We start from the raw sequence: 23058 nt of genomic DNA, 5'->3' as shown, positions 1-23058 counted from the left end.
ATGCCAATTCTAACTCACATTAAGAAATTAAGTTCTCTTCTCTCTGTCTCCAAGCCCAGCCAATTTCAGCCAGACTCATTTAATATAAAAAGATGGCAAAGACACTAAGCTCTTAGAACTACCCTGAGAAACCAATGACCCAGTAACACAGACACCCAAAGTTTTGTCTCCAAGTACAGAAATGCAGACAGAAAGCAGCCCATGTCCCCTTCAAAACCAGCAATGGGTCAAGAAAATCAACTCATTCATATTGAGCAAATCAGTTAAATCCACACACCACTTTCCAACCAGACACGAGGCATCCTCTTCACTGCCCACTTCACTGGGAAAAGAAACATGAAGGACTTGAGACTCACCAGGGAAGGTGGGAAGGGCACATGGGAAGAAGAGACTAATAAAAAGCGGGGCTCTGGAATCCAGTTCCATAAGAAAACCGGGCTCCAGCAAGACAATTTGTTTTTCCTCCTGAAGAGATGCTAGCTGAATTCCAAAAGATCTGCTTTCCTAAGATACTTTTCTGGCATCAATATTTAAGAACCAGCACAACATTTTTCCAGGGATCAACAAGATATTGGTAAAACCTTTGCTGCTAACAGTGAAGGGTTTTAGGCTCTCTAGTCTTTACCTACAAGCAAAAGTTACTGTACTGTGTATGATATAGCTTGCCCTTGGAGGAGTTAAAACAGTAGCAGCACAGAATAACTCCACCATTACTCATTCTATTCACTTACTGGGAACCTTCTCTGTTTATGTACCAGTTCCAAAATATTTCTCCAAACTATGTTTCAGAGACCTCAACATTCAGAGGAAAAAAGACACGTTGCAATTCACAAAGATATCTAGACAATTAAGCTAAACTAGAATGCTCTCAAGTAAAACCTCCAGTGATCCAAAGCGTCTTAAAATTTTCTCTCTGCCCTATAAAAACGCCCAAATAATTAATGTTTTCTTACCCTATGGAGCTCCACACCAAAATAACGAACAAGATTAGGGTGTTTGATGCCTTCAAAAATCTTCAGTTCATCAGCTGTTTCTTTGATGGTTTTGTGATCATTGGGTTGAAATCTTATCTGCAAGAAAGACTTTTCATGATTTCCCACTATTTCAAATTACTAAGGAACAACAACAACAACAAAAAAAAAAAAAACAAACACCAAAAAAAGAAATAAAACCAAAACTCAAACACTTAAAACAAAAAACACCACCAAGCTATTTTTGGAAGATTATGTGGAGATATGATGAATTATAAACTTTGTAAGAGCAAAATGCCGTTACTTAAATGTATAACTACACATATGTGTGCACATATCTCTCTTCCAAGCTTGCCTTCTAGCTTAAACATGGTAGATAGACACAGCACAAGAGAATCTGAAAGTAATATTGGTGAGAGCTATCATTCAAGAAAGACTCGTTACCAGGTACTTCATCAACTGAGATTCTAAGGGATTTCACTGAGGAGTTCTTCACTGACAATGAGGCAGCTGCAAGGAAAAGGTGTGGCATGGAACAAATACAGTTGTAAAGGTTTTAATGAAAGAACCAGGTTTTCATTAGTTCTCCTACAATATGCTGTGATGCATTTTTCATGGAGGAAAAATTTACCAAGTCTTGTGATTGTTTTGTTCTGTATAAAAACTCCAGGATACAGTTTGTACTCAGTGGTAAAATTAAATACATGGAGATTACAAAAAGGTGACAACTGACATGCAAGTATTTTACATGTTTTGTAACACTTCGAAGTTGCAATACTCTCTATTTGTAGGAAAGCTTCTCTACTATAATTTGAAGAGATTTTAATGACGCTATGGTTAAGACAGTAAAGTCTAAAGAAATCTCGGGGTGTGGGGAAAATGTAATGTTTTTAACTAGTTAAAAAAACTACAGCATGCTGCATATTTAGCCCACTAATAAAGTGTCTGTCAAACAGGGTCCATTTGACTTATTTGAGCTTCTGCTAAAGAGCACACACATGCTAACCTGTAAAAAACATCTGCATCTAGAAAGCAACTTTGAACTCTAGAAGCAGAGTGCTACCAATGGGGGGAAGAAATGTTACTCAATTTTGAGAAAAAAAAGAAACAACTCGACACCAACAATATTTCAAGTGTTGGTGTTAGTGAATGACTATGGTACCAGTAGTTAAGCATAAGCCCAGTCTTGCTTTTCCACACCTTTGAGATCACATATGTATTGAGGGGGGAAGAACTAGCTCATAAAATATAACTGCTCCAGCATCAAATGGCTGGCATGGCAACTGCTGTGAACAGCTGATGCCCACAGTTGTCTGAAGATGTAGAAATGCAATAAAACTAAACAATACAAATATTTAAAAAGCGAGGTGCAGTAGGGAAACAGATCTCTACACCTACACAGCTTTACTTGCTTCTACCCTGGAAATTAAGTATTCTGTACCCACTAGGTTAGTCAACAGTTCTGTGACTCAGCCTAGCTCGCTTAAACTACAGGAAAAGCTGAAAAAATCTGATGCCACACTTCTGCTCTAAGGAGTGAAGAAAAAAGGAATAAAATGTGAAAGGAAAACTTGCAAAGTAAATATAAGTTTGTGTACAGTCTTCACTAACCAGAAAAGTCTTTCTAGAATAATTGAAGATATCTTAAGGAGAGCTCATACATATTTAGCAAGTATTCATTAAAGTTCACAACATCCCTCTGAGATGAGTAAAAGCCCATCCATTTTACATACATTTAAATTGGAAGTTGTAAACTGAAAAGAAAAAGCTTAAGTAACTTAAGGAGGAACAAGCCTATGTGGCTACATGAAGAAACATTTGTCTTCCCGCCCTTTCTCTGTTAGCTAACAAGTGTTCAGAAATCCTTCATGTCTGCTAAGTCATGCACATTTGGTTTGAAAAAAAACCAAAAAACCCATAAGGGCAGCAGTGATTCTTGTATGAGTACTCACTTCCTTCATAGCCATCAGCTCCCCAGTGTCAACGCTGATGCAGGTATAGACTTTCCCATACTGGCCCTCACCTGCAGAATTAAAATAAGAAAAATGGCACTACATTCAATAAGCAACATGTACATCAACTGCAACGAGAAAACATCACTGGAATCAGCTTGCCAAGGTTACTTAACTTTCTTTTAATTTAAAAATTTAAGTAGCTTTTAACCTGTACACCTACTATTACAGTCATAGTCCTGAATTCAAGCTGATTGAAAGTAAAAAATTACATTAACAGGCTGACCTGAATGAAAACTTTTCATGAATACAAGGATTTTCCCCACAAATCCCAAGCCAAAGTCAACAATGATCATACAGGGGAAACAACGACAATACTGGTGAATCAAGTCCCAAAGTTTGTGCTCATTTCCATTTATATTTCTGGTTCTTCCAAAAGCAGAACTAGTCAAACATCTCATACAGTTAAACACATGCAGGAATCACAGGGTCATACCTAATTGTCCTAACCAAATCCTTCTCTTTGTTTCTTGTTATTTGACCAGTGAAAACTTCACTGAAGTTCTACATAAAGGAAGTCCTAGCTGCAATAGTATTTTAACAGTCTGATTTCAGTAAAACTGATGCTACCTACATGGAGACCCAAGATTTCAAGAGTCTTAGATTTCCTTCAAAATACTAAGCTTGGTATTTTAGCCTGACAAATGAAGGTATAATGAACGTACCAATTTTGTTTCCTCTCTGCCACTTGAAAGTCACTTTTCTCAAACCTACGTGCATGACATTATCATAAGATTTCGGTGTGTCACAAACTTGGCCAATGATGTTCTTCCTCCTCATCTCTCTGTATCTCCTTTCTTCAAACAACTGAACAGACTTTTGAACAGCTTCAATCGGTGCTTGCTTGGAAGCAGTGTCTAAAAAGAGCGATGAACAATTTCCTTGATTGAGAAATACGCGCTGTGTTTATATTTTGTTAACTTTTGGTATCACGTGAAGTGACCTAAGTTAGAAGACAGCTATTTTGTGAGTCTAATTTAAGATGCAGGAAAAGAATAATACGTTTTAGCAATCACAAATTAAATTATCACTTAGGAATTAATTATGGAAGTGAAGTAAAATGAGAGTACTGGTACTTTTCCAATCATCTCTTATTTGATTCAAGGAAATTAAATGTATGAAACGCAACACTTGTCTGCATTTAGCCTGTAACTAACCACTGACAGTGGAAATATGTTAGGGTCATTAAGAGCAGCAAGGAAAGAAGGACAGGTTAAGTTGTGCTCTACAGAGATATAAAAGGTTTCTTGGAAAACTTATAGTATCTGTTATTTCAGAGATTTAGAGGTATTAGATAACTCCAGCTTTCAAGTCTTATTATGAAACAGAATCCTCGGGATAGCACTGATTTATCCCCTCCTTGTAAAGCACAAAAGTTACACATCTGTCACTGTTGACTGACAGTAGTCTAACCTAACAGCCTCCAAAAGACGGAGATACTGATACTCCTAAATGACATATTCTAGTGACCGCCGGTAATTAATATCACTTCATCTACACCAAATCTGCCTTATTGTTTTAAACCAAAATATTTAAACAGTAAAACCAGCTCCCACTGCAACAGCCTTCTAGAAATTTTCAGGTTTTCCTTCATTCTTCTTTTCTAGTTTAAACAAACTCAATTCCTTCAATGTTTATGTTCTGAACAAAAAAAATAAGCCTTCTAGATTTCAGGAAAAAAAATGTACTGTTCTTCCTGTGTTCTGTCTGAGCCACCTAATTAGACCAGATTTTATGTGACAGCAAAAGTTTTTCTAATGTTTCACAAGATTCCACCCTGCCAGAATATATGCAAGCAAGCTACATGTATATATCTGTACAGTATAGAAGTCTCACAAGTAATTCAGTTACTTTATGTTTCATGAAAAGAAGCAGCAGGACAGAGAAGAAGGGCCCCGCAATAGCCTTGAATTTGGGAAACAGTACAGGATCACATGCTGTTAGACACCCAAAATAAGAAAATCCCACAAGGGGGAAGAGATCTCAGAAAGTGAGAAAGTGCTTCCTACTCTCATAAAATTCATAACTGGGTACTTAACAGGGACAGCAAATGTCCTCAGTTCCTCTAGTAATAAATGTAGTAATTTTGTGAACACTCCTAGCATCTTTCAGAAGCTGAAAAGATCTAACTTTTATGAAGTTTAATTACTCCTACCTCAGAGAGTACACCTCATAATTTTGTTACCAATTCTACCAGCAATCAGGATTTTGGTTTTTCCCTTTCCTGTGTACAACACAATGAATATCTCTTCACAATCAGCATTAAGAGTCAGCCTTTTATTGCAGCACTAGTTCAAAACATATTATAGTGGCTTCTAAACACCCACCTTTGGTCTGGTTGATCAAAGTTCTGAGCTCCCAACTCCGCCGGGAAGAACCACTTGAATCTCCTTTTGGATACGATGGTTCTAGAGAAAAAATACTGTGAGCATAAAAGTGGCTTTATCTCATATTAAGAATTATGCCACTAAATTCAGTAGAACCTGAGATGTTACATATCTGGACTAATAACACCCTACAAGTGTACAAGGCAGCCCTGTAGCAATATATGCTGTTGAACTCACAAGATTACTTATCTTTAGAAAACAAATTATGAAAGCTATTCTGACACAGGATTTAATTTACACAGGAACAGAGATCTCCTTCCCAGTTGAGGGAAGCACTTCAAGTCAAGGCACTCAATCAAACATGTAAGAAATCTGAAGGAAAACAACCTTTTAAAAAGTTCCTTAGAAAAAGACCTGTATTCATTCCAAACTAAGCCAGTTTCCTATTCATACAAATACATAAAAAAGAAAACAAGCATGAGGCAGACAATATTTTCAACATCTGCTTAAAAAGAAGCAAACAAACGAACCCAAAAAACTCCCCGCACCTCTTAGTATGAATTTTTAAGGCCATTCTTTCTTAGAGATCCACTTCATTGTGCAGGATGACCACAATATCAACTCTATTTCACTTGGGATTTTGTACTTCATTTTAGTTTGCACAGAACACACTATCTTAACAATCAATGTTTCAGGGTATTTGATGTAATAAATACCACACATACAGAGGCTGCGGAAACCTGAATGAGAAGCTCTGATTTGTGACATCAAGTCACACACCCTGTCCCTTCTTCCAGAATGTAAATAACAGCAAGCATTTGTAAGATGAATATCTCAGTGGAAGTTAAAGAAATGGACAGAAAACTTCACTATCCTGATAGCTCCATTTCATACCTCGTTAACAGCATTTAGAAAGTTACTATAATTCAGCGATCATGTTACTAATTTCATTTTGGACACTGTAACTTAGTAAGACACCAGGAAATTCCTTCAGGTACAATTCAGAAACAATATGAAAGGCAAGAGAATAGTGGATGTTTCTGAAAACAGAGAAACTTACTTTGACAGTATAAGCCTAGAAGTTAAAAATCTAAGATTTTTGAATGGGAAAAGGTGAAAAAAATTTTTTGAAAGGGGCAGAACTGGAAACAGAGAGAAATATGTTAATGACATAAATCATCTGCACATCCAGGGTCACAATCTGTTACTGTGACAATCACCTTCTCGCTCTTCAGTGGGACTGGAGTGACGACTAAGGGATCTGAACTGCAACTCGGCTGCTATTGAAGCCAGTCGATCATTTTCAGGGACACTGGAACCCCTGTTAAAAAGAGCCATTGTACTAATTAACTTAGCATTGCACTAAATAACTACTAGTGACAATTTAACTGCAGTTTAAAGAGAAAGAATCTCTGAAGCCTAGGACATAAACCATGGAAGTAACATGAAAGAAAAACTGATGCCAAGAGGTAAACTAAAAACTCTTTCTATGCTATTTTTTCCCCCAAATGAAGACTTTTTACATTATTTTAGTTATGCCACCCTATGAAAAACCCCTACGCTTTAAAAGCGCAAACCACTTGAAACTGTTACTTGCCCATAACACAGAATGCATTTTAATGACTTGGAACATACTACTAAGACAGCTGCTGCACGATGTAGCTGGTGCCAGGTTTGGATATACAATCAGAAGTGATTCAGCTGGATGATAATGTGAGCCACATTATCAGATGAAGGGTGGTAACTGAATTCATATGCTCCTAGTGAGCTGCAAATACAGTCATAGTCCACAGTCATTAAGACAAAACTAGTGGGAAAAGCCGTAAGTGGACAGGAAGGACAGGAAGGACAGTGTTAAATGACAGCAGCTTGACTGCTTGGAGGCCCTAGCTCTTCCAGACAGCACAGAGTAGAATAAGATACCTCAGAAAAAGACCCAGATGAATACACTTGCTGAATAGAAAGGGAAATAATACTGAGTGAAATGAGTCTTAAATCCTTACATCTTCAGGCACCTTTCTCCAGCCCAAGACATTGATCAATCCACTAATGTTTTAGAGCCATAAATCCCTCATGAAAGTCTTTCTACAGTAAGTCCCTTTTGGACAAGGGTCCCTTTCAATTTTTATAGTATGGTGGGGAAGAGGTGTGACTGATGCCTCCTTTAGCATAATGCTTTAGAGGTATGAGCCAAACATTACTGGAAAGAGAAACACTGTTAGTTTTCAATGAAGTATTTAACAACTACAAAAGGATGAAAGATACTTGGCATCACAAAGTGCACACACCTATGAGAAGGCTTCCCCCTACAGCTCTGAAGTTGCTTCTGAATTGTACCCAAGTATTACCTAATAACAGTTTGGGGGTTTTTTTAAGAAAAAAAAAAAAAAAAAAAAGGAGAGAGAAAGCAAAAAAAGACACACTCTTCATAATCTTTAAGAATAGAAGCCAAAACCCGAGTCACCCTATTCCCATGAGAATGTTCTCAATACAGTGTTTTCTTTGCATTCCCTATTACTGCCAACTAGACCTTTTGATTTTGAGGAGGAACTGAAACTGAACTAGTGAGAATACTCAGTACTCTTCAGGAAGTTGTGGTTTTAACCAGCAAGAAGGCTGAGGTTATTCTCAGCACATACAGAGCAACAACTGTAGATGCACAAAGAGCTTAAAAACAAGCAAAGCTAAACCACCTCTAAAATGAGGCAATAGCTGAATAGAGGACCTTAAGTATTAGAGCTTTGAATGCAAGTTTAAAATCCATTTCACGCTCATCTTTGCCATCCAGATCTTTCGTTGTTTGGGTCCAAGATTGTGTGCATATTATTAGGCAAAGAAATAGAGTAAAAGAGAAGATGACTTGCTAAATTTCTGCTTGGTCCTGGATAAATATAAAATGATGAATAATAACCCCCAGCTAGCTCAGAAATTAAACATTAAAAGTCATTAGTATGAACATAGTGCAAAATGAATAACCAACAGAAAGCTCACTGAAAACAAGGAACTGCTGCTTTGGATTTTGCTTTCTAGTTGTATTAAACTGATTTTAATATTTTTTAAAATTTTTTAGGAAAAACTTCAACAGAACTATGGTGGCATTTGTGCACTACATGCTGCCTACTGCAATTGATTTATCAAGTTCCTACATTCAACTTTTTATAGATATTTAATGCCTACAATCATGTCATAGATGTCTAAAGAGTTTCTGCAAAGTGTACAAAGCTTCTATTTCTGTGTTATTCCAGAAGCTGGGCCCCACACCCTGCAATACAAACCCACTCTCTTGATCCAACAGATTCCGTTTGCAACTTTCTTTTGACTATATTAAAACCAAGAATTTGCTATAAATATATCACCTTGTAATACTTTGTCTTCCTCAATAAACAAACCCCCAAAAAGCCCCAACAGCATCCAAAACTCTGTCTCTGCTTTAATTCTTTTTTTCCAGTTCTTCCAAGATTATACAGGGGGTTGAGCAATGCTAGTTAAAAATCCACATTGTCATTGGACAGTTTACTAACAACCATCAGAAAAGTAAAAACTGATTGCTCTGAGGAAAACACAAGTCTTTGAAATACAGGCCTAGGCAATTTGACTAAAATGCTGCATTCACATCAACTTTTGTATTACAATCCATAAAGGTATTATGCATTTGATTGCAACTAAGAAGTAGAATTCTCATGTCTTCCTAATGACTATCTTCTTGAACTAGAACAAACTGTCAAAATGCCAACCTTCACACTTCGATTGCTATTTGTGTAGGACAAATATGCAGAAAACATTAGAAGAATATAACACTGTATTCAAGGGTGTCAATTTATAAACTTGACAGTTGTGGTATAAAATACCACCTGACAGAGTGGTATAAAATCACACCAAAGCCTACAAGTGTTAAAAACTAGCTTCCTATCGCCTTCTTGAAAAAATAACTTCAAAGATATTCCTTGGCTCAAAGTACTCTCCATGTTCTAGGAAAAATACCCTTCATATGTGTGTACAGACTAATTATTAAATGAACAAATTCTGCATTTTCCAAATCATAAATACTGATTAACCATCACCCTGTCAGCTTATAAAGATGCCAGAATTTTCTCAGTGAAGATTGTCTACAACATTACTTGAAAAGGGCTTATCAAGTGCATAGTGTTGCAGACTACTGCCTACTTCGTCTTTTACAATAGCAGGCTTAAAACAGAAGCATGAAAGATATATAATAAACACAAGTAGTTTGAATGACAGAAATTCTGGATGTATTTCCAACCAAAATAAAGGGCCCAGATTCACAAGGTGTTTATCTAGAAGCTACTGTAGTGTGTAAGTCACATCTCATCATAAAAATTAACTGAAAAGATTTGCAGGAAAGATATTTTATAAAAAGTAGCAACTTCCCTCTCTAGACCTTACTGCACGCTTCTGCTGTGCATCTGGTAACAAATCTATAAATCATGATGATTTTCTGGCTAACAACTGAAAATCATTTCTTAAAATAATAATAATTCATAATCAAGTCATATCTAAGTTCACTTTGGTCACCATCAAGCTGTTGTTCTTCACTACCTGTTCTTTCTTTTCTCTATGGCTGTGTGAAACAGCCAGTTCATGTGTCTCCATTCATAAAAATTTCTTGTGCAAGACAGCTTTTGGTACTCTGCAGTAGAAATAAAAATCCAAAAAGCTATTTACAAACCCTAAGACAATACCATTGTGTGAATAGCAGGATTTTCACAGCCAGGAGTAAAGAGAGAAAAGAAAAGAGAGACTTGTCAGTGGTCTGACTGTGGCATGGGAAGAACGAACACCAACAGTCTGAAAAATGCAGCCAAATGAGAAGCCGAAAAGCAAGAAAGATACTAACCAGGTTTGCCAAAAAATTCACTTGTGACCTCTGCAAACAGACTATACAGGACTGGTTTCTGTTACATATCCTGATACAGAAATAGTTTCTTTCATATTAAGTTTATGCTGCACAACCCTAAGAAGCCAAAGGCATAGCAAGAAATAAAAAACCCACCTTCCTGAAATGTTATGTGTTTAATTCTGTGTTTGCCACTATATAGTACTTCAAAATATTTATAGCAGAAAATATTAAAACTGTTAGCTCATACAAAAACAAACAAACAAAAAATCCTTGGGTTTGTTTGCATCTTACAGTCATCTTAGTGTGAAGTGTTAGTTATAAATACTAATTATTTAGTGAAGTTATACCAATGAGCTGACTAGCATATGTTAATTTCATGGGCATTTTTACTGCGCAAATTTGTAATCTACATTACAACTGCACACTTTAACTACCATGTGGTTCAGGCATTTTAAATCTGAAAGCAGTCTTATCTACATCTAAGACAGAAGATTTTGCTCAAGTCAAACATGAATGAAGGAGCCAGTGGAAAACATGATGGGACGGAAAAACACGGTGCAAATGATCTACTAGGATGCAAGTACGTGGAAAAGTTATATGGGTGATGTAAGTAGAATGAGGCTGCTACGTCATGGAGTGGAGCTACCTGGTATCATTTGCACTGCTGACAGGTTTGGGTTGAGCTGAGTCGCTACCGACGGGAGCGGGGCGACTGACAGCAATGCTGCAGTGGTTCCGTGCATCACAAGGGACACTCCGCGTGCTGTGGCAAGAAGAAAAACTTCAGGAAACAGTTTGAGAAAAAAAATTTAAAATGTATGGAATTGAACGTTTATTTTAAAAGCAAAATTTTGAAGTGTGCGTTATAAAGGCCTGATTTTAAAAGTTTTTCTAGTACATAAAGATTTAATTCTGGGTCTCGGGACCTTCAGGGGCAGTTAATACATACAATAATAATAACAATCTTCAAAAGAAAGTTCTCCAAATATTCAAAGGAGTGCTAGTTGCTGCCAACAGCTAAGCAACTTCAAAAAAAAACAACAAAAAAAGCCAGGTGTACAGTTTGACAGTGTGTTGATCTTCTTAAAAAACAAGGCCCTCTGATTGTGTAAAAATATACACGGCAAAGTTCTTTTTGAGATCTTTAAAACTATTTTTGCATTAATTCTCATATCAACTCTTCCAAAGGTAAGAAAAATCATCCAGTGTTTTAAGCTTCTTCATATCTGGTTGGTAACGATGCAGAAATGCCACCATATTCCAGAATGCTACATTTTAAAGTCTTATCTATGCTAAACCACAGAAAGCGCTCTTGTGGGCATGTATGCAGACATTCAAAATGGGGGAGGAAATAAAAGTCTTGTTAATGACCAGGTTTCAGTGAATTAAAGCTTGTTACATTGAAACACAGTTTTCAGGAAAGACAAAGAGGATAAGAATGATTTCAAAGTGAGAAAGCATGCACCAGTAAAAACCATAAAATAAAGGGGGGTGAAGGAGAAAAAGAAACTGAATTGTCATTAAAAGCACATTGATAAAATTCAGATCACTAACATGCTAAGTTTTTCTACCTTCTTTGTCCTCAACAGGAAAGAAAAGGTGTTCCACTTAGAGTCAGCATAGCCAAGAGAGGATAAACCCATTTACAACTCTGTACTAATGCTAAATACCTGAAACCTTCAGGTGTGGGGATGATCAGATGAGGATTTGGTGGATCACTATGGCACCGAGGTACTTTTACAGGACGGGGACTGTTTCGATGAATCGCTGCAAACATAAAAAAGGTAGAACATTTACTGAGATGTCAGAAAAACACTGTTAGGGCCATTTCAAGACACAAAATTAAAACAAATTCCTATTTGATAGAGTTAAGTATAAACTGGCACATATTTTTTTCCTATCCTTTACGAAAAATCCAAATTATTTCAATTTAAAATAAATCAATTACAATAATATGAAAGATATTAATACATCATGTAACTCATCTATAAAATAATGAGAATTCTTCAGAGAATTAAAAACTAGCAATTAGAAGAGGTGTAATTACTTAACTACATCTTCATTATTTCAACTTCACAGATTAAAGACTATTTTTTTAATCTTATTATAAAATCAATATTAACAAACTAAATTGGTTTAAATGCTTTAAATAATTAAAAAGCAAACAGCATTTGTATGTTCCTTTTCATCAGAATTAGTTTTCTCAGACACTAACAGAAAGCAAAATGAGCTGGGGAAAAAACCCACATATGACAATTCTACCTATGCTAATGCTCACCACAACAGCCTGCCCCAAGGAAGTGGTAAAAAGAGAGAGGGTCAAACCTAAATGAGCCATCACTGTCCTCATGCCTAGCTCATTCAGTGCCTGTAAGAGTGATCTGCAGCACCTTCTGCTTCCCTCAACTCCTCCTCAGTTAGCCAGAAAAATACTGTGGCAGTCACACCACAAGATGCCATCAAAATATGAGTCAGCACTTTTTTGCCAGGCTTGGTTAATCACAGCAAGCTGAGTTTTTGCCTTGTTTGCATTACCAGTAAAAGATACCAGGGCCAGGTGTTGGTTGTCCTGTTACAATTCACAAGGACATTAGCAGAAGATCCAGAGGCAGAACCTAACCCACTTTTGTGGACCACAGGCTGTTTCACAAAGGAAAAAGACAGGATGAAACACCAGGAGATCCCCTACAGGCAGCAGCATGAACTCAACTGGATCCTCAGCTTTGGGAAAAGAGGTAAAGATCACAGTGGGTTTAAGTCCCTAAAAGGGTATGCAAATGGAACTAGGAATTCTTATTTTTCTCTGGATCACAAGATAGAAAAGGGTATCTGCAACATCTGCAGCCAGGCTGATGTTTATGCTTACTTACTTATGTTTATGTTTAGTTATTCATTAAAGTCTCAGCCTGCTGTTCAAGTCTGCGCCATCCTTCTGTATCACTTTTTCCCCATGCCTTTGAGCCAAAAGCTGTCAAGCAATTTAGTTCGTGTGATCTGCTCTGTCTGCGATAGCATTTGTAAGAGTTTCAGTACTTCTGGATCATCATGCTAATGGTTTACCTAACAAACATGGGCCTTCCTCTAAACAACAGCATCAAAAGGAAACATACAGATTTTACATCACAGTACAGAATTTGCCTAAATTATTTTAGACCATGCTTCTTTCCAAAGGATTGGACTGACTTGCATCGTGAAAGGTTTCTCAGCTATAGCAGTTTCTCATCAAAATAATATCTGAACTGAAACCTTCCTGAAATACTGAAAAACCTCTTCTTGCCCAAGTCAAATTAACATGTCTTCTGCCATCAATCCTGTCCAGGAAGTGGACATCAGGAGAAAGAAAAGATGACATGGTAGTTTGAAAGTTAAAACAGTCAATGGGCTTGGGAGGAGGAAGAGGTAAACAGTGCCGAGAAAGAAACAGAAAAGGGAAACACAGCTGAGGAAACATCCTTTTCTCAAGGTAAACAATGAAATATGTTGATTTCACTCCAATGCCAAGGATATTTTTTACACCATGACAAATTTTGTGATTTGGAGAACTATTCCTCACAGCTCTACTGCCAAGCCCCTAGGTATAACTCCTCCGTACGATCAATAATATAAAGTCCATCAGAAGTGTAAATGTCTACAGCACCATAATGAAATTTTGGGAAAAGGAGCTATAACTGCCTCCTTAAAGTTGTAATCACTTCTTTAGCCAACCTTTAAAAAGCACAAGCCTTTTCTAGAACATCCGCAAGACTTCACAGGAATTCAAGGACAAAATCAGAGGAAAGCATCTGTAAAGCATTTTAACGTCTTGAGTAAAACCACCATGCATTTACATGTCAGGCAGTAACAGTTTCACATCAACAATAACAAAAAGCTTAAAAATACTTTTATTGGTATTTCTAGCATTTTACAAGTACTTTACAATGAAAATTCTGCAACAATAGCAGCAAAGCTCCAGAACAAGGCCAGTAACTTCTGCCTTACCAAGGTACAAACCTGTTACAGGACTGTGAGGTTTTCCTATAACATGGCCAATGCACTCATTCATCAGCGCTTGTAAACTCTAAAAAGGACAAAGAGAAAAAGTTGTGATGTTTTATGCTACAAGAGAGTTAACGGTCATATGGTAAATCTCATAGTAATAAAATTACACTGGTTAAATGTATAATCTGTCAAGTAAGCACCCCTACATTCTATCAATTACATTAAAATGTTGGATCCACATTAGAGTTTTGACTACAATGATTATTTTTTTTTAAGCTATAAAGTCTTATTTTTGTCTTGCCTTTTAACCTTGTCAAAACTATGTAACCATAAGAACTGAACAATGACACATCATAAAGAACATTTCATGATATAAAGCTAGTGGAACTTAAAAATATCCGTTGTTAATAAAATTAAATACCAAGCTTACTGGAAAAAAGCTGCAACAGCCTTCTCTGCCCTCCCTCTGCCTACCCCAAGAAAAAACACCCAAAGAAAATGGGTGAGAGTATGATGGCATGAATCACAGGACAGAAATCTGTAAAACAACAAATATGAAGCACTACATATCAAAAGAAATCTACTTATCTACCCCTGAAGTTAGCAAATCTTTCATGAATCTTTAACAGTTAAACCACTGAACTGGTGGTGCTCAGGCAATATGAGAGTAACTACTAGGTGTACTATTCACCGTGTATGCAACCTCAGACAAGTTATTAAATCTTTCTCTGATTCAATTTACTTGTCAGAACACCAGGGATAAGATATATCTTCACAATAAAGAATTAAACTTATGTTCTTTGGTATAGGTGTTATGAAGGCCACTTCTATACACCAGTCATTCAGACTAGTCAGAACTTCTTCAGAAATTCAAAAACTTAGTGTTTTTCCAACTTGGACTGAGCTAGAATTTCACCTTTAAATTTAGAGCTTTAAATCTAGATTGCAATTCTTCTATGACATTGGGTATTATCTAAGTAAAACATTAGGATTGACACAGGCACTTCTAGTTGAAATGCTGTGACCTGTTTTATATAGGAGTCAGATTAATCAAAGTGATTTCAAGTGATGCTCTCCAAAACGGAAATCCAGCTTAAAAAAGCAGAAGTTCAGAAATGCAACTAAGGTTTTGGGTTCCCCCTTTCTCTCCCACTTTTGCAAAGTCCATTTTAGAAACTGTGTCAAAACAAATAGTTTTGAGGAGCTACTTCTTAAAGCTAAAGTATCAGTGTATTTCAAATACAAGCTTAACTCTGTCATCTAGGCAGACAATCCTTTCCCAGCAACACATACAGGACTAAAACAAAACTTAGTTGAGAGCTCATGATAAAATACATGTGAAAAAATACTAAACTATATCGTTTCTGTATTATGCAAGACTAATGTGGTTGGGATTTCATAACGTATCTTGCAATCAATAAAAATCAGAGGTGCTAACAATCACATTCTGCTATTTTGTGGCAACTGTGCTTTCACTTCTCTGTAGTACTGTACCAAGACCAGAAAACAAGTTCTCCAAATTTTATTTCCACAGGAAAAGGAGGAAGGCAGAGCACACAGAAAAAGCCAGTTTCAGTCTACCATTTTTGTCACAGTAAAAACAAAAGAAAGATGCTTTAAAGTCTGTTTCATGTTGGCACAACTTTAAGAAATACCTTTAAACAACTGTCGCTTTGTATTCATACACATAAATGAACTCCAGGTGTTAGCTAAGAGTCAGAAGCTTATTTGGAACTTATGATGACAATTATAAATTGTAATTCTAAAAAAAGCTGCCCTCAACTTTCCCAAGAGGCAAAGGAAGATAACCTCTTAAGATGTACCAGCAACTTGGCAGCAATTTGAAAACATTAACGGCAATGGTCACAAACATACCCTAATCGCTACTCTATTCAGAATCTTACAAAATGAAGAGAGAAGTGTTCTCCTGGAGAAACTGGCTGCTCATGGCCTGGATAGGTATATTCTTGGCTGGGTTGGAAACTGGCTGGATGGCCAAACCCAAAGAGTGGTGGTAAATGGTATCGCATATAGTTGGTGACTGGTCACTAGTGCTGTCCCTCAGGGCTTGGTGTTAGGGCCAGGGTTGTTTAATATCTTCACTGATGATCTGGATGAGGGGACTAAGTGAGAAACAGCTGAGGGAACTGGGGTTGTTTAGTCTGGAGAAGGCTCACAGGGGACCTTATCGCTCTCTACAACTACCTGAAAGGAGGTTGTACTGAGGTGGGGGTTGGTCTCTTCTCCCAAGTAACAAGTGATAGGACAGTAGGTAACAGCCTCAAGCTGTGCCAGGGGAGGTTTAGATTGGATATTAGGAAAAATTTCTTCACAGAGAGGGTAATCAGGTATTCAATAGGCTGCCCAGGGAAGTGGTGGAGTCACCACCTCAGAAGTGTTCAGAAGCCGTGTAGATGAGGCCCTCAGTGATATGTTTAGTCATGGCAGTGATGGGGTAATGGTTGGACTTGATGATCTTAAAGGTCTTTTCCAACCTAGCTGATTCTGTGATTCTATGATTTTATGAGATCAACATCAACAGTTATATACAACAGCAATTGTTTCAGAACAGCATTTATATTCAGACATTGTTTCATAAAAAATATCCCTGAAAACATATACTGATAGCTTCACAAGCACTTAGAAATAAACAACAAGCAGAATAACTTATTCCATACCAAGAAGTCATCTTCTGGGAGAGCTGAAATAAATGCTGGCTCAATGGCTTGAAGAAAATCAAAACCTTGAGTTGCCCACCTATCTCAAAGAAAAATAAAAGACAGAAAATTAACTGCTCTTTGGCTAAAGCCATCATAAGAGTTTCAACAACATCTAAGAATAGTAAATGGCAGTTAATTATTTTTCCTCTGGAAAATATGATAAAATCTTTGTAAGAAAATGGATTAATATATGAGGTAAAATATTTAACCTGTATTAGTATTTGCCCAGTTATGTTCAGGTAAAGTCTGATTTTAGCAAGGACACTGCCAAATAAAGTAAGCAGGCCGTGCTATATATCTCAACCCATATATGTGCTATCTTCAGGAACAGTATCATCAATTCACTTGTAGTATGTTTCAGAGAACAAGCCAAACCACTACGTTCCCTGCCTAAATTCTCTTTTCTGAAACAAAACTGAAAGGGTACTAATGATTTCATGACTATCTGATCAGCAGTAACTGGGCACCAGTGGTTTCAGGGCCTACGTTCATAGCGTAAAACAAGTAAGTAACTTGGCTAGAGCAAGTTGTGTCTTCAGTCACCTGCTTTCCTCCTCACTGCCTCCTCTTAGGCCTACTAGAATTAGTAGCTGCAACCTACAAAATGCAAGTAGAATCATAGGATATCCTGAGTTGGAAGAGACCCACAAGAATCCTCAGAGTCCAACTCCTGACTCCACGCAGGGCAACCTAAAAATTAAACAGTATATATAAGAGCATTGTCCAAATGCTTCTTGAACACTGACATGCCTGCGGCCATGACCACTTCCCTAGGAAGCTTGTTTCACCCTGTCAGTGAAGAGCTCTTTCCTAGTAGCCAATCTGAACTTCCCCTAACACAGCTTTAAGCTGTTTCCTCACGGTCTACAATGCCTCGCTCTCTGCTTCTCCTCATGAGGAAGTTATAGACAGCAAGGAAGTCATCCCTCAGTGTGCTCTTCTCTAAGCTGAGCAAACTCGGTATCCTCAACTATTCCTCATTAAGTCTTACTCTCTAGTCCTTTCACCATATTTGATGTTCTTTTTTAAACACACTGTAATATTTTTACATCCTTCTTACACTGTGGAGCCCAAAAGTGCACACATACTCAAGGTGAGGCTGCACCAGTGGTAAGTATCATGGGACAATCACTTCTTTCAGCTGGTTAGCTATACTGTGCGTAATGCACCCCAGGATATGGTTGGCCCTTTTCATCACCAGGACATGTTGTTGACTCACATAAAGCTTATCATCAACCAGAAGCATGAGATCCATTTCTGCAGGGCTGTACTCTGACCTCTTGGCCTCTGATCTATATGTACATACAGGATTACACTGTCCCAGATGCAAAATCTGGCACTTGCTAAATTTCCTAAGATGATTGCCCAGTTCTCTCTTGTAAGATCTCTGCACCTTCAAGGGAATCAACAACTCCTAATTTAGTATCATTGGCAAACTTACTTAGTATGGACTCAACTCCTGTGTCCAGACCACTGACAAGAACCTTGAAGAGAATTGGCCCTAAAACTGAGCCTTGGAGAACACCTGCCAGATATTACCCCATTTACTCCAATTCTTTGAGCCCAACCATTCAGGCAATTGTTCACCCATAATATTGTGCACGTCTACTTGTATACTGAAGATTTTGTTCGGAAGAATATTGTGAGAGACAGTATCAAAAGTTATCAAAATAATAAAAAAGACACAAAAAACTAACCACATCTATTGCCTTCTCTTCATCTACTCGGTGCATAACTTTGTCACAGAAGTATATTTAGTTAGCAAGGCATGGCTTGCCCTGCATGAACCCATGTTGATGATGACATTGTCTCTGAAGTGTTTTTCAGTAACTCCCAGAATAATCTTCCCCATAATTTTACCAGAAACTGAAGTGAGACTGACAGGCTATAATTACTAGGGTCTTCTTTCTTGCCCTTCTCTAAAACTGGGACAATGTTTGCTAGCTTCCAGCCAAGAGGGATCTCAGCAGATTCCCAACCGTTGATAAATAACAGAGGGAGGTCTTGCAATAACATTGGCCAACTTTTTCCATACCTTGGAATGAATTCCATCAGGCCCCACACACTTGTATGTATTCTACTGCAGCAGCAAAACTTGTTCAAGTGGAAAGTCAACTAGGAGCTCATCACTCCCCTTGTCATGGTACTCCAAACCAGGACTCCAGGAGTCCCAGGGCCCCTCGGTTGTGTTAAAGACAGAGATGAAGAAGGCATTAAACATCTCTGCTTTACCTTCATCCTCTTTTTGCAGTTAACATACTTAACAAGTTGGTTTTGGTTGTTTGGGGTTTTTTTTGTTTCCTTTTGTGTTTTGAAGATTAGCACACCAAGCTAACTAGCTTATCCACACATAGTTCAGGCTACCCACTCCTTCTACCTTCCAGCAAGCAGAACAAACCACCTCCAGGACAGAGTGATCAGCCCTATACTTTAAGAAAACAAAACTGTCACTGATACATAAACTGCTAGCATAGATCAATATAAGGCACCTACTTAAGTGCAAAAGAATTCTATTAAATTTCTGATATATCAGCTGCAAACCCACCTAAATAAATCAAGTAATTGTATCATTCTGCTTGGGCCAGTTTCCCAGTTCCTCTGTTTACATCCTCGAAGTGATGTAAGATTATTTCATTAGTGCCCAGCAGTAGAGTTTATAGCACCAACTGTAAGTGCAATTTGAGAGGTTGCTGGACACAACACTACTGACAACAGACAGAAAGTACTTGAGACTGCAACAAAACAAAATCCACAAATCCGTCTATTACTGCGATCATAAAACTGAAGAGTTTTCACCAGAGTGGAAATACTTCTACCTCATCTGCAGGCCATACATCAGATGCTTTCATAAAGGACTAACAGAAGGACTTCTACAGGAGGCTAAAGCTTCCATACGTACATCATTTCCACAACTGGCACGGAATTCTCTGTAGAATACCCAGAGAATTACTGTTGCATATTCTGCAATCTTTATTGACTCCTGATCACATAGCACTTTTGTTCAACCTACTGACCCTCATCTAAAGTCTTTTAATTGTCTGTGACCAGCAATCTCCACTTTTTCTTCCCATTTTCTGTCAGCTAACATGAGGCAAAATGTTCTGCATTCTTCTGCTAAGCAGCTGGAGTGTTCATTTGGCTTTATGCGTTTACTATTCAAATTACTTTCAAAATTGAAGAGCCAGAAGAATCAATAGTGCAGAAGAACTACTTTTAAATAATAAAGCATTATTCACAGTATAAGAAGTCCTGCATGGTATTTAAAGACAAACTACTACAGTAGCAACAAGTTGGCTGTTACCTGGGTCGAGTGCCTCGGCCACTCTCACATTTTGTTAGCACATAATTCATCCATTTTCTGGCAAAGCTGATATATTTGTCTCCAATTTTCTGCCTGAATTCTCCAGACATCAGGCGAACAACTTCTTTATGGTACTGTAAGAAACTAAAGATTACTTTTCACATACTAATAAGAAGAACAGGAATACCATCTGCAATATCCACTGTAGTATTTGCAGTCTACCAAAACTCTACAGTGTGGTAACAGTCACATCCTATTCTTAGACAAAATCATTTTATGCAAGCAGCTGCTTATTCATAGAAAAAAAAAAATGCTCAATTCTATAACCAGAGATCGAATTGCAAAGTAGCATTTATTTTTAATTACATTGCAGGTAGCATTAGGGGATTAAAAAGCTATACATCTTGCATTTAAAAAACTGAACACAAATACCAGCTGTTTGGTTTTTTTTTTAAAGACTGACCTTAGAAGTCTGTTAGAGTATGTTACAGTCCTAACAAATATTTATGAAGCTCACAGGAATCAAATAGTGAACCTGTATACAAAAGCAACATGAACATGACATTTGTTCATGAGCACTCTAGGGCAGGCACTCAAAAGCTATAATGCAGCACATCAAAGAATCACTATGAGCTTTGTAAGAATGGCTCATAATACAACTTTATGCTATTCTAGGCTGATAAATGTAAGAAGCCAAGTTACACAATGACGTTTAATATCAAAAGATATTTCTGATTCCATCTAAAACACTGCCAAATAGCAGAGCTTACATGACTACACCTGAAATCATCAAGTTCTTACAGTTAAGAGTTCCAGGCATTGCTAATTGGAATCTGCATTTAATAGAGCTATCTGTTCTTTTACAATCATTTTCTCATAAGATTCTGCACCAACATATAATTTGTATGATGTTCTGCTACAATTGGGAGGTCCCAGTTGACTGGAAGTTAGTAAATGTGATGCCCATCTACAAGAAGGGCTGAAAGGAGTATCCAGGGAACTAGAGGCCTGTCAGGCTGATTTCAGTGCCAGGGAAGAACAGATCACCTTGAGTGCCATCACATGGCATGTACTGGACAACCAAGTGATCAGGCCCAGTCAGCATGTGTTTGTGAAAAGTAGGTCCTGATTGACTAAGCTGATCCCCATCCATGACAAGGTGACCTATTTAGTGGATGAGGGAAAGGCTGTGGATGTTGTCTTCCAAGACTTTAGTAAAGCCTTTGATACTGTTTCCCACAGCATTCTCCTGAAGAAACTGGCTGCTCATGGCTTGGACGGGTGTAATGTTCATTGGGTAAAAAACTGTCTGGATGGCCAAGCCCAAAAAGTGGTGGTGAATGGAGTTAAATCCGGCCACAAGCAGCTTTCCCCAGGGCTCAGTAATGGAGCCAGTTCTGTTTAATACACTAATCAGTGATTTGGACAAAGGGATTGAGTGCAACCTCTATAAGTCTGCAGATGACACCAAATCGGGTGGGAGTGTTGATCTGCTTGAGGGTAGGAAGACTTACAGAGGGATCTGGACAGGCTGGATTGATTGGCAGAGGACAACTGTATGAGGTTCAACAAGGCTCAGTGCCAGGGCCTGCATTTTGGTCACAAAACCCGCAATGGTTGCCTGTACTTGGCACCAGTGAGGCCACACCTCGAATACTGTGTTCAGTTTTGGGATCCTGCTACAAGAAAGACATTGAAGTGCTGTAGCGGGTCCAGAAAAGGGCAACAAAGCTGGTGAAGGGTCTGGAGCACAAGTCCTGTGAGGATCAGATGAGAGAACTGGGGTTGTTCAGCCTGCAGAAAAGGAGGCTCAGGGGAGAACCTTTCGCACTCTGTAACTACCTGAAAGGAGGTTGTGGTGAAGTGGGTGTTGGTCTGTTTTCCCAAGTAATAAGTGATAGGACAAGAGGAAATGTCCTCAAGTTGTTTCAGAGAACCTTTATATTGGATATTAGGAAAAACTTCTTTACTGAAAGGGCTGTCAAGCACTGGAACAGGCTGCCCAGGGAAGTGGTTGAGTCACCATCCCTGGAGGTATTTAAAAGAATGTCTTGAGTAGATGTGGTGCTTAGGGACATGGTTTAGTGGTAGACTTGGCAATGTTAGGTTAATGGTCAGACTCGATGATCTTAAATATCTTTTCTAACCTTAATGATTCTATGAACTCTTCTTATCCCCACGGAGTTACAGTTACCTTATTTGCACCAATACAAAACCAGAAATTTCAACTGGTTTTTACCAAAAGAGAAATGCGTCATTAAGATTTTGCTTCCTTACCTCAAACCCAAAATTATAACCCTGAATCATGGCTTCCCGGTAGTATTGCTGCAGAGTGGCAGATTCAGATTCATCAACTTCAGCATCAAACTCAGATGTGAACATATGATCAACTCTATCAATGGCACTGCTTATCTTATTGCATAGCTGTAATGCATCACTCTGAGTAACAACAACAAGAAGAGATGGGGGGGCATCAAATTATTATTTATATTCTACAGTTGACAAAACTAAGGCAAACACAAATCTAACAATCCAATTACTTTAAATGGAAATGTACTTTAAGGCCATCACAATTCGTTCAGTCTTTGGGAAAAAGTTTCCAGCAGTTGCACTAAGCAAGTCTTATAATTAACTGAAACATTACAATTTTGTTTGCTTGAGTGAGATTAACTTTAAAAAGAAAGACAGCAGGAGGAGGCAGGGAAGACACAAAATAAAGACACTCAACCAAAACCAGACAGACAAGAAAAGAAGTGAGTTTTACTATCTATAACAAGACCAAGCCTTTGGTTGTATTTTCAACCTGGTACTTGTGCAGAGCTTCTACTGAACTCAGAGGGGGAACTGCAGGGACTTGATATTGCAACTTCAACCTAACAAAACAAAACAGA

General features: G+C 37.9%; 1 protein-coding gene across 1 annotated transcript in view; it reads right to left on the bottom strand.

Annotated features, from left to right (window-relative positions):
- The window catches only part of MAP3K4 (mitogen-activated protein kinase kinase kinase 4), a gene marked incomplete at its 5' end in the record, with an annotated part of 49365 nt that overhangs the window by 9381 nt on the left and 16926 nt on the right, over positions 1-23058 (bottom strand). Inside the window, 11 exons of the mRNA XM_010022591.1 lie at positions 954-1070; positions 2924-2994; positions 3649-3840; positions 5311-5391; positions 6531-6631; positions 10815-10931; positions 11839-11935; positions 14147-14225; positions 16825-16903; positions 20168-20301; positions 22445-22606. Of these exons, the coding sequence (XP_010020893.1) occupies positions 954-1070; positions 2924-2994; positions 3649-3840; positions 5311-5391; positions 6531-6631; positions 10815-10931; positions 11839-11935; positions 14147-14225; positions 16825-16903; positions 20168-20301; positions 22445-22606 (1230 nt within the window). The remainder of the gene's footprint in view (positions 1-953; positions 1071-2923; positions 2995-3648; positions 3841-5310; positions 5392-6530; positions 6632-10814; positions 10932-11838; positions 11936-14146; positions 14226-16824; positions 16904-20167; positions 20302-22444; positions 22607-23058) is intronic.

Source organism: Nestor notabilis, unplaced genomic scaffold (assembly GCF_000696875.1).
Source record: "Nestor notabilis isolate BGI_N333 unplaced genomic scaffold, ASM69687v1 scaffold2569, whole genome shotgun sequence".
Lineage (NCBI taxonomy): Eukaryota > Metazoa > Chordata > Aves > Psittaciformes > Psittacidae > Nestor > Nestor notabilis.
This window is presented reverse-complemented; position numbering and strand designations above follow the sequence as displayed.